The sequence below is a fragment of the Lactuca saligna genome, chromosome 5, assembly GCF_052625555.1.
Source record: "Lactuca saligna cultivar CGN05327 chromosome 5, ASM5262555v1, whole genome shotgun sequence".
Taxonomy (NCBI): Eukaryota; Viridiplantae; Streptophyta; class Magnoliopsida; order Asterales; family Asteraceae; genus Lactuca; species Lactuca saligna.
The window spans coordinates 54,794,828-54,807,257 of NC_136421.1; the positions used below are offsets into that span (position 1 = coordinate 54,794,828).

Below are 12,430 nucleotides of genomic sequence, written 5' to 3' on the forward strand. Positions count from 1 at the left end.
AAGTTGATTTAAGTCCTTAATATAACACCCAATATGAAATATTAAGGCTAGGAACCAACACAATATTTTATAACTTGGAAGAGGGATGCCGTAATCCAAGCTACAAAATATTTGAAGGTTGGTAAATCACGATTTACCAATTTCCACCATGGAAAAATGAAAAAGAATGTTAGGTCTTAAATAGATTGAAATTCCTAGATCATTTGAGATTCATTGAACTATTCAATGACATGTTTAAATCTTGATTGTGCCCTTCAAGTTGTGACTGGGATGCCGAGGATCACAAATAACAAATGAATAACCGTGCAAATGAGCTTGGTACACTTAACGTTACAACAACCTAATCAATGTGTCGGTTAATCACACACACTCCAGTGATCTATTATTAACATCAAGTTACCCTTTTCCACGCATTGTCAGTCACATATTAGTGTTTCGGTTAACCACACATGCTCCACTAACGACTTAAAAAGGTGTAAAGTGCAATTTCATGGATTAGCATCAAATTCAAAATTTCATAAAGTAACTAAGATTGGAAATTTAATAAAGTTTAGTTACTTTATATTTATTATTATACATTTAATGAAGGAATAATTAATTTCTTGTCCTACCTATTCGGCTAACGTCCCTACACCAGTCAAGGAAACAGTGGGTGAGAGTGGACACCCATTAAACTTCCAATTTATAGGAAGTAACCTTATACCCCCCATTTATACCGGGTTTGTGAATGAAGCCTACTAACGGTAAGACCGACTTACTCTTATACATACATACATATATATATATATATATATATATATATATATATATTAAATTTTAATATTATAATAGTATAAGGGTTGAATTTTAACTTTTAAAATTCTAAGGGTTGGAAATAATGTATAAATGAGGGATTAACTTTACAAATTCCAAAACTTAAGGGAAAGTTTTGAACAATTCAAAAACTTTTGGTTTCCATAACTTATGAGTTTATTATGGATTTAATTGAAGACTTTTCAAGTTCCATAAATTGAGGAAGGTTATGGAAGACATAAAATTATTTTATGATGACATTTAAAATAGGACCTTTCATTTTTTTCATAACCTATGAATCTTCAGGAACTTTTTAAAGTAAAAGTCTTCATATTCCATAACTTGAGGACACGTTATGGAGTTCATAAATAGCATTAAGGTCAAATATTCTTTTTAACACAATAATCAAATAATTTTTCTATGATCTAGATTAAAATCATAAGTAATGATAAGTCACATCAACAATTTTCAAGAAATTAGCTAATCATATAAACTAATACAAATCCTAAAACTTTGACAATTATCTTGTTTTCTGATGAGGATAATCATTACCATAGCATCAAGATCAAATTTTATGAACAAAAACATTTTGTGGTCATGATCCTAATCCAAAACAGGCCAAAAAAATATGAAAATCTGCACTCAGGACTATCAACTCATCGAGTTCCTAGATGCACTCAACGAGTCCAAGAGTATCTTCAAGCAATTCGTTGAGTCACCCAGTGGACTCGGCGAGTCCTGCTGACAGAATGTAGAAAATACGATTTTCCAGCTTTGAAAACCAATAAAACATCAAGTATAATAGTAAACAACCTGTGTCTCTGATACCACTACTGGGTTATGTATACTATTGTAACATCCAGATTTCCAGGCACCATATTTAAATTGTTTATTTTGAGTTATGAGGAGAGACTCAACGAGTTGATGCCTAGACTCGTCGAGTAGGATCACAATTTGCTGACTTGATTAATGAACGGACTCGACGAGTCGATGGGTGGGTGGAAACCCTAAATCTTCGGGCATGTGCCCTATTTAAGGGACCTTATGGCCCTCATTTGTGGCTACCAGTCCAAAGAGAGAAACCCTAGTGAGCTTGAGCGTGTGGTGTGAGAAGAAGGGCTATTTTGATCCTTGTTGGTGTGTTTTTTGAAAAGAAGAAGGAAATTTCCAGCAAAAGAGGGTCAAGGGGGTTTCTATTCTGTTGTTTCAAGCAAGGAACTCCATCTTTGAGGTATTAAATCGATCCTTATTTTGTTTTGGTGTAAAACCCTTGAATCTGGTGTTTTCTCTACCCTTTATTGGCTTGGATATGATGCTTATAGTGTCCCTTTGAGTGTTAAACTCTAGGTATGGACCTTGAGAAGTCCAGAGAGCCCTAACCTCCCTGCTTTATGTTGTTCCATTAGAGATATGAACCTAGGTTTCCATTTTAGAAGCTATTTCACCAAAAGGACTCTTATATGTGTTTTATGGCTGTAAAGATTGAATCTTTACGTAGTGATTGAGCCTTGGGAAATCAGATCTGTAGGTTAGAGAAACAGATTTGACCTCAGAAGGTCATTTGAGTGTTGCCATGGACGGAACTCGCCGAGTCCATAAGGGGACACGATGAGTCGAGTCGGGTTACCCGGCGATTCGTGACCAGTGGTAACCCATCGAGTGAAAGGTTAACTCAACGAGTTGAGTAAGGATTTATGAGGATTATAAGGACACACATGGACTCACCGAGTCACATGAGTGCACTCGACGAGTCTGGTTAAAGTTTGACCATTGACTACAGTTGACTTTCGTTGACTTTTAAGGTTTGGTCAACACTTGGACTTTTGGGCCATTAGAAGGGTAAAATGGTCTTTTAGCCTTCTGAGAGAACATTGGAAAGGACTAGTCTAGCCTGGAGAGCAGTTATTTATTTGAGATGATTGCTTATGTGTTTAGGTGGGGCTAGGTCATTATTACGAGGTTCATGGATACCGAGCACGTGAGTTTCTAGACAGCATACGAGGTGAGTCTTTTCACTATACATTACATAGAGTGGTAATTATGTGTGACCGAAAGGTCCTATGTGCTATAAAGAGTATGTGATATATGTTTATAGGTGATATGCAATATGTATGTGTTACGTTATGCTATGATTAGTATGTATTTGGACCAGAAGGTCATCATGTTATGGACCGGAAGGCTAAAAGTGTATGGACCGGAAGGACAAAAGGGTATAGACCAAAAGGTCATTACCTGTAGGACCGTAAGGTCTACCAGGGTTGGGACGGAGGTCCCCTGAGATACATAGACCGGAAGGTCCCATAGAGTTATGGCCTTGAGTGGCATATGTGGTATTTTGGGAAACTCACTAAGCATTTATGCTTACAGTGTTATGTGTTATGTGTTTCAGGTACTAGCGAGGATCACGGGAAGGCGCTGGCATGATCCGTACACATTGGCAGATGATTTATTTTATGATCTTGGCATATGTTTTTATCATGATGACATTTGTTAAACATGAGAATTGATAATATTGAATGAGTCTTATGAGTTTTGAGGGATTCGGATGCACCTTTGAGCGTATCTGAACTCAAACTGAGGATTAGAGTAAAATTTTCAGAAAAGAAACAATTTTTCTAAAAGAGTAAAAGATTTTAAGAAAGACAGAACGAAGCATTGTGTATGATCAGCCAGGGCCCGAATGGTGATTTCCCAAAATACCCTTACATTATGTGTTATGAGATATTACGTGATATGCTATGCATGCTAGAGTAGACTAGGTATTCATATTTAGGACAAGAGTGGCCTAATTGTGATGCCTTAGCCTAGGAGATTACTGCTACTAGGAGATACTTCGAGAGTGAGTAGGTAACGCTAAGGAGCTTACGATAGGTCTACTGGAAAGTAGCCTATGTGTGATAATAAGTAGAGTACTTGTGATTTGGGATCTAAGGAGGATGACTTGGGGTGAATACTGATGCAGTGTGGATGGTAGTATAGGTCTCGTACTACTGAAAACACCAGACCAGTAAGAAGTCCAAGAAAGAATCCTTGGGTACTAAGGGGAAAGTAGGGTTGAGCTATCAAGCATATGTATGCTCGAGCGAGTCTCTGATATTTTTATGTTGTATTTCAGAGACATCATGGTTGGGACACGCCATAGACAAGAGACCAGCAAAGTGAGTGATGAGGAGCTTCGTCAAATGATCCATGATGAGGTGGCTGCGACCATTCGATCAGAGATACCAGAGATGTTTGGGTCTATGAAGACCACTTTGAATGAGACATTTGATAAGAGATACACAACGGTTACTGAGGCTGTGGATGTTGCAACTACTGCAGCTGTGGCTGCTGCTAGCCTCAGGGGGGTGACTCGATGCTGTTCCTGGAGTTCAGCAACATGAAGCCACCAGATTTTGATGGGACGCAGGATCCGATTGCTGCGATGAGATGGGTTTCTGATATCGAGGGATTCTTCTACACATGTTCATGTCCGGAGCATCTGAGGGTTCATTTTGCACTGAAACAACTTCGATTGGGAGCAAAGGACTGGTGGAAGTTTGTGACGATGAGCTTCACTCTTGCAGAGATTTTGGAGGTGACCTAGGAGAGGTTCATCACCATGTTCAGAGATGAGTATGTTCCCCTAGTGGAAACGGAATGGTTGGCAAAGGAGTTTTTGTCCTCGAAGCAGGGGATAGAGTCCGTGACTGTGATTACACGGATGTTCCAGGAGAGGGCGTTGTTTTGCCCTAAGCACATGTCGTCTGAGCAGGCACGCATGAGCAAGTATTTGAGCATTCTGAGGAGGGACATCCGGGAGTTCCTAGCAAACTTGACTTACCGGACATTTGTTGAGCTCCAGAAAAATGTCCTGAAGAGGGAGATTGAGCTGGAGACTCAGGCCAGGGAGGAGGCCGAGTCTCAGGGGAAGGATAGGCAGGCGATACAGTCTCAGCCGGCAGCCAAGCGGGCTGAAGCCGTCGATACGAGATTCGGGGCAAGAAGGGTCGCACCTGTGGGAAGTGTGCCAAGGCACATGATGGAGTATATCGGTCGGGTGCTTGCTACAAATGTGGAAAGGAGGGGCATATAGACAAGGACTGACCCAAGGGATTTATGGTTTGATTTCATTGCAACTAGACGGGCCATCGGAAGGCCGAGTGCCCACAGTTGTTATAAGGATCAGCACAGGGATCTGCCCCTGCTACTGCACGAGCTACTGAGGGTCGGCCAGTGAAGGCCGAGGCACCAAAGGCTCGTGGGATAGTCTTCCAGTTGACAATGGAGGAGGTTCGCGCAGCGCCTGATGTCGTGGATGGTACGTATTCTTCCATTTATTTATGTTGAGTTGAGATATTATGCTTATTTTATGATATGTGTAGGTACTTTTCTTGTGAATTCTGTACCTGCTTTGGTGTTCTTTGACTCGGGTGCGACTCGATCATTTGTGTCGTTAGCGTTTAGTCAGCACATCAATATTTGACGAGAGGCGTTGAGTCGACCTCTACAAGTTTCCATAGTTGACGAGTGAGCGATGTACACTACTGATGTGATTCAAGGATGCATATTTGAGATCATTAGCGTTTAGTTCCCGATAGATATGGTCCCGATTGCAATGGGGGACGTTTGCGTTCTAGCGGGCATGGATTGGTTAAGCCAATTTGGGGCAATTATAGATTGTGAGCGGCAGATAATGACGATACGAGACCCTAGTGGGGGAGTGCTGACTGTATATGGGGAGGGTACCCAATGTGGGTCAGCATTTTGTTCGGCTGCTAGAGCGAGACAGAGTTTACAGCAGGGTTGCAGCGGGTGTGTAGCTTATGGATGGATACACGAGTGGTCGCGGAGAGACCGAGTTCGATTGATGATGTTTCGATAGTGCGTGAGTTCCCGAATGTTTTTCCCGAGGAGTTTTCGGGTGTGCCTCCCGAGAGGCGGGTGGAGTTCCGCATCATTTGGTTCCAGGGGCAATGCCTATCGCAAAGATGACTTATCACCTTGCACCGTTAGAGATGAATGGGTTATCCTCGCAGCTTCAGGAGCTGCTGGGAAAGGGGTTTACTAGACTGAGTAGCTCGCCGTGGGGAGCACCGATCCTTTTTGTCAAGAAAAAGGATGGTTTAAAGCAAATGTCCATTGATTACCGAGAGTTGAACAAGTTGACGGTCATGAACCATTATCCATTACAGAGGATCGACGATCTGTTCAATCAGTTGTAGGGAGTGTCTTGGTTCTCCAAGATGGATTTGAGGTCTGGATATCATCAGATGCGAGTCCGGGATGAAGATATCCAGAAGACGGCATTCATGACTCGTTATGGGCATTACGAGTTTGCGGTGATACCTTTTGGGCTCACCAATGCACCAGTAGCATTCATGGATCTCTTGAACAGGGTGTGCAGGCTGATGTTCGATCGGTCGGTGATCATGTTCATCGATGATATTCTGCTATATTCGAGATCTAGAGAGCAGCATGAGGAGCATCTATGAGAGATTCTCGGAGTATTAAGGTCTAAGAGGTTTTACGCCAAATTCTCCAAGTCTGATTTCTGGTTATGAGAGGTCCAGTTCTTGGAACACCTCGTTAACCAGATGAGATATTGGTCAACCGACCAAGATTTAGGTAGTTATGAGATGGGAAGTGCCAAAATCCCCGACCGAGATCAGGAGTTTTCTGGGATTGGCTGGCTACTATCAGGGACTTATCAGGGATTTCTCCAAGATTGTCGTTTCTCTCACCAGGTTGACCCGGAAGGGCGTGACTTTTAGTTGGGGTCCAGAGCAGCTGACCTCATTTGAGACGCTTCGCCAGAAATTATGTGAAGCCCCGGTATTAGCCCTCTCGGAAAGGATGGAGGATTTTGTGGTATATTGTGACGCATCGACATCGAGGTTGGGTGCAGTGATTATGCAAAGAGGGCACGTGATAACGTACGTATTGAGGCAGCTGAAGCCTCATGAGGTGAGGTATCCCACCCACGATTTGGAGTTGGGGGTTGTGGTGTTCGCCTTCAAGATATGGCGTCATTATTTGTATGGGGTTCGATGTATCATATACACGGACCACAAGAGTATGAAGTACTTGATGGATCAGCCCAACCTGAACATGTGCCAGAGGAGATGCTTGGATGTGGTAAAGGATTATGACTGCGAGATCCTATACCATCCAGGCAAGGCTAACGTTGTAGTCGATGCCCTGAGCCATAGGGCGGAGAGTGCCACAATACGAGATATTTGTATGAGGATGATGGTGATGACTCCGGTGTTGGATACCATCCGAGAGGCCCAGGCAGAGGCTGTGAGACCGAAGAACCGAAAGAGAGAGCGAGTGATTCGGCAGGTATCAGATTTTGTTACGGATAACCAAGGGCTTATGATCTTTCAGGGTCGGATTTGGGTGTCGTGCACGAGCAGGGCACGTGCCATCTTGATGGAGGAGGAACACAGATCGAGGTTCTCAATCCATCCCGGGGCCACTAAGATGTATTTGGACCTTAAAGGAGATTATTGGTGGCCTTGTATGTAGATGGATATTGCATGGTTCTTTGAGAGGTGCTTGACTTGTCGCAGGGTTAAGGGCAAGCACCATTGTCCACATGGCAAGTTAAAGACACTTGAGGTTCCCCAGTGGAAGTGGGAACAAATTTCTATGGATTTCATCACCAAATTATCGAGGACCGCGAGGGGTGTCAGTGCAATTTGGGTGATCCTTGATCGGCTAATGAAGAGCGCCCATTTCCTTGCTATCAGTGAGAGCCCTTTTGCAGAAAGGCTAGCAGAGATATATATGAGGGATGTGGTATCAGGGTATGGAGTACCGATCTCGATTGTGTCGGATCGAGACGTACGTTTGACTTCCAGATTCTGGAAGAAATTCCATGAGGAGTTGGGTACGAGGTTGCATTTCAGCACTCCATACCACCCACAGACGGACGATTCAGAAGTTCGAGGACATGCTTCGAGCATGTGTGTTCGACTTTAGAGGAAGTTGGGACACGTACCTACCATTGGCTGAGCTTTCCTATAACAACAGCCACCTTTCAAGTATTGGTATGCCTCCCTTCGAGTTGTTGTATGGTAGGAGGTTTTGGACTTCCATCTGTTGGGGATAGGTAGGACAGTGAGTGATGGGTAGCACTGAGATAGTGCTTCAGATGACTGAGCAGATACAACAGGTCAGGCAGAGATTGCTAACAGCCCAGAGTCGCTACAAGAGTTATGCGAATAGGCAACGATCTAAGCTTGAGTTTCAAGTTGGAAACTTTGTACTCCTGAAGGTATCTCCTTGGAAAGGAGTGATCCAATTCAGGAAGAGGGGCAAGCTGGGGCCCCGGTACATTGGTCCTTTCAGGGTTACCGCGACGGTGGGAAGGGTAGCGTATCGTTTAGAGCTACCTGCAGAGTTGAGCTTGATACATGATACCTTCCACGTATCTCAGTTATGGAAGTGTATAGCCGATGAGTCGGCGATAGTAACACTAGAGGATATTCAGGTGGATGCGAGCCTAAATTATGTTAAGAAGCCAATCACAATCTTGGATCAGAAGGTCAAGGTTTTGAGAAAAAAGGAGGTGCCCCTGGTTCAGGTACAGTGGCAACATCGGAGAGGGTCCGAGTTGACTTGGGAGCTGGAGGCGGAGATGCGGGAGCAACACCTAGAGTAGTTTACAGAATGAGACTTCGAGGGCAAAGTCTGATTCTAGTGGGGGAGAATTGTAACATCTAGATTTTTCAGTACCATATTTAAATTGTTTATTTTGAGTTATGAGGAGGGACTCGACGAGTTGACGACTAGACTTGTCGAGTAGGAGCGCGATTTGTTGACTGGATTAATGAACGGACTCGACGAGTTTATGGGTGGACTCAACAAGTCCGCGCTGTGGGTGGAAACCCTAAATCCTCGGGCATGTGCCCTATTTAAGGGACCTTATGGCCCTCAAGTGCGGCTACCAGTCCAAAAAGATAAACCCTAGTGAGCTTGAGCATGTGGTATGAGAAGAAGGGCTATTTTGATCCTTGTTGGTGTGGTTTTTGCAAAGAAGAAGGAAATTTCCAGCAAAAGAAGGTCAAGGGGGTTGCTATTCTATGGTTTCAAGCAAGGAACTCCATCTTTGAGGTATTAAATCGATCCTTCTTCTGTTTTGGTGTAGAACCCTTGAATCTAGGGTTTTCTCTACCCTTTATTGGCTTGGACCAGATGCTTATGATGTCCCTTTAAGTGTTAAACTTTGGGTCTCGACCTTGAGAGGTCCAGAGAGTCCCAACCTCCATGCTTTATGTTGTTCCATTAGAGATATGAACCTAGGTTGCCATTTTAGAAGTTATTTCACCAAAAGGAGTCTTATATGTGTTGCATGGGTGTAAAGATTGAACCTTTACGTAGTGATTGTGCCTTGGGAAGTCAGATCTATAGGTTAGAGAAACAGATCTGACATCAAAAGGTCATTTGAGTGGTTCCATGGAAGGAACTCGCCGAGTCCATAAGGGGACATGACGAGTCGAGTCGGGTTACCCCGCGATTCGTGACCAGTGGTAACCCATCGAGTGAAAGGTTAACTCAACGAGTTGAGTGAGGATTTATGAGGATTATAAGGATACACATGGACTCACCGAGTCACACGAGTGCACTCGACGAGTCTGGTCAAAGTTTGACCATTGACTACAGTTTACTTTTGTTGACTTTTAGGGTTTGGTCAACACTTGGACTTTTGGACCATTAGAAGGGTAAAATGGTCTTTTAGCCTTCTGAGAGAACATTGGAAAGGACTATTCTAGCTTTGAGAGTTGTTATTGATTTGAGATGATTGCTTATGTGTTTAGGTAGGGCTAGGTCATTGGTACGAGGTTTAGGGATACCGAGCACGTGAGTTACTAGACAACATATGATGTGAGTCTTCTCACTATATACAAAACTTCATATCAAAACATAAACTATTGCCTATTTATACCATTTAATCCATCAGAAGACTTGACGGGAAAAAAAAATAAACAATTCCTGAATAATTTTTGAACATTAGAATTAAAAACATATACTAAAATTATCATTAATTTATTTTTAAAGAATACTTATAATCCTCTAGAAAAAGAAACACATAATATTAGACTTGAATCCCCCCTGCAACATAATCATATTCTGATGTCTTACGAATTAAAGCTCACAAAATTAGGGATTAACCTAATCATGATTCATCTAATTAATTCAACTTCCTACTTCTAAAAAACGAACGAAAAGTTAAAAAAGAAAATTGGAAATGGGAAATGGAAATTTAGGATAAGATTGCATATGATATCGGCAAAAAAAGGTTAACTTAATTGGGATCTTCTAATAACCGGATTGACTATCTTTCTCTCTTTCCTCTTTGGCATGTGGCACAACCACAAAATCTTAAAACTGTATCGAAACACTAATATGAAGACTTGCTTGCTGGTTCCCTCGGTGCATTGCATCTAAAGCATTCCATTCTACTTGCAAAGTTGTGCTCGTTGCATCCAGGTCTGCATAAATTAATAATCAGTCTTGTTAGACTCGACAAGTATATGTGAATTTGTAGGATTTGCTCATGCATCATGAATAATTCCCACGACAATGTAGAAAAATGAATGTCAAAATCTTTTTAGGTTTGTAAAACATTTTTCCGTTTGTTTTAATCTTAATTCATTTTTTGCTCTAGTAATTAATTGATGCTTTGTGTCAATCTACAGCTTTGAATCTATAGAAATCAACAGATAAAGCAATGTGGGATAAGAATAAAGATACTAAAAAAGGCTGCAAAATTAAAGGTAATTGGTGTAATTAAAAGTGTGTTCTTTTTCTTTCTTTTTGGGGAAAACCGTTAACTAACCTTCCACATATCCAGTCACCGGACTTCCACCCTGAGCGGCTACTGCCACCACTTCCGCCACCCAACCCAAAGCTCCGGCCACGAACCATGTCACAGTCAAATCCACCACCTCCGGTGGCCAAGTCATCCTTAAACGCACCACACTTGAAGCAACTCGAGCGGCTAGCGAAGTTGTGAGCTCCACAGTTTCCCACATTGCAGTACCAGTCTCCTGGCCTCACATCTGGCCCCGTGAAACCAAATACTGACAAGTTCATCCCCCCTCTGGCGCCAAAGCTTCCAAAATCACCACCATAGCCACCACTGCCACCACCACCACCACCAAAGCTCCCAAAATCACCAACATAGCCGCCGCCACCTCCATGCTTAGAATCACCACATCTTTGGCAGGAGTCCCTCCTTTGGAAGTTCAAATGCTGGCATGATCTACAGTTCCAATCTCCTGGCCTGCTCATCTTACTTTCCCTTCACTAAAACATACAAAATAATTAAGTTTAAATATATGTAATTATCGATACGTATGCCATGCATCAAATGTCTAATATACCCTTAGAATGACAACAGGACTTTCCCACGTGAAAATGGGCAATTAGGTAATTTTCTTTTTTGCGTAAAGAAAATACCTAAGATACCCATTAACAATTACCAATCAAGAAATCCTTACACCGAAATATACCAACCGTTAATTTCCATGATGGCAGCAACTGCAAGGATTTACCTTGAAAATCTAACGAGTAAAGGAATACGTTACTTTTGAAATTATTAAATGTCTAAAAAAATCACCATGCATATATTCGAAGAAATCAATATACACCCTTGACGACAAAATATTATCAATAATACTTAGTTTCTTACTAAGACGACAAACGAGTCGTTTTAGCTTCAAAGTTATAATTTTCGGATGTTTTTTCTTGTGTAGAAGAGAAACACAAACACACAAGGGTGAAAAAGAAAACAAATTTACCGATTCATGTATGCATCTGCGAGTTTGTAAGAACTCGAGTGTACGTTGTAGATAAATGTAAATCATCTTGGAAAGTTTGGAAACAAAAAAGAAATGTGAGAATCTGTGTATATGCGGAGAATAGAAGTAGGGCTTACCTTATGGTGGTGGATGGGTAGAGAAATGTAAAGGTGTAAGTATGTGATGTGTTTTGGAGGAGTTAGTTTGAATATGGTGGTGAGTGAGGAGTGAGTGGTTTATATATACATAAAAAGGCCTCGAAATTCGATGGCAGCTATTGCTATTGCGTACACCTTTTTTCTTTTAGATTAATTAGCACTCTATTGTTAATATTATACGTAATTAGTGTTGGATTAATCACTGAAATAGCAAAAAATGAGGTAAACTATTACAAAACGATTATATATTAAGGTATGTTCAACGAAAACTAGCCCGGTAGTTAAAAGTCGTAAACTAAAGTTTTTAGTTACGTAAAAATGTTTAGCAAAGATAGATATATATTTTTAAAAATTATAAAATAACATAAAACATAAAAAACCGATAACCTCTTAAAGTCACATTAAATCATTTTTGAATTATTAATTGTTTGTTTAGAATATATACTTTAAACTTGTATTCACGAGCGACGATTTTTTTTTTTTTTTTTTAAATTCAAGTTGTTTAGAATATATACTTTAAACTTGTACTTACGAACGACATTTTCTCTACATAAATTTAAAAATATCTAAAAGCTCTTTAAAACTTATTGAAAAACATATGTTAGTTGAACATATATATTACAAACGTATAAGTTCTACAAAATTCTTATCTTATGAAAATACTTTATAAATGACATTCTCTATAAAAGA

The 12,430-nt window shown here is 41.2% G+C and overlaps 1 protein-coding gene across 3 annotated transcripts; it reads right to left on the reverse strand.

The window, feature by feature from the left end:
* Positions 1-9,795: 9,795 nt before the first annotated feature.
* LOC145044891 (RNA-binding protein involved in heterochromatin assembly dri1-like) lies at positions 9,796-11,799 on the reverse strand. 3 transcript variants are annotated; one of them, XM_078993240.1, is made up of 4 exons: positions 11,720-11,770; positions 11,299-11,345; positions 10,619-11,088; positions 9,796-10,271 (listed from the first exon to the last, which is right to left on the reverse strand). In XM_078993240.1, exons 3-4 carry the CDS (start codon positions 11,071-11,073, stop codon positions 10,181-10,183), a joined length of 546 nt encoding a protein of 181 aa, XP_078849366.1. In that variant the 5' UTR covers positions 11,074-11,088; positions 11,299-11,345; positions 11,720-11,770; the 3' UTR covers positions 9,796-10,180. The 3 variants fall into 3 exon arrangements, with proteins under 3 accessions (XP_078849366.1, XP_078849363.1, XP_078849365.1); XM_078993237.1 differs by lacking the exon at positions 11,299-11,345 and having other exon boundaries at positions 11,720-11,799; XM_078993239.1 differs by lacking the exons at positions 11,299-11,345; positions 11,720-11,770 and adding an exon at positions 11,583-11,713.
* Between the last annotated feature and the right edge of the window lie 631 nt (positions 11,800-12,430).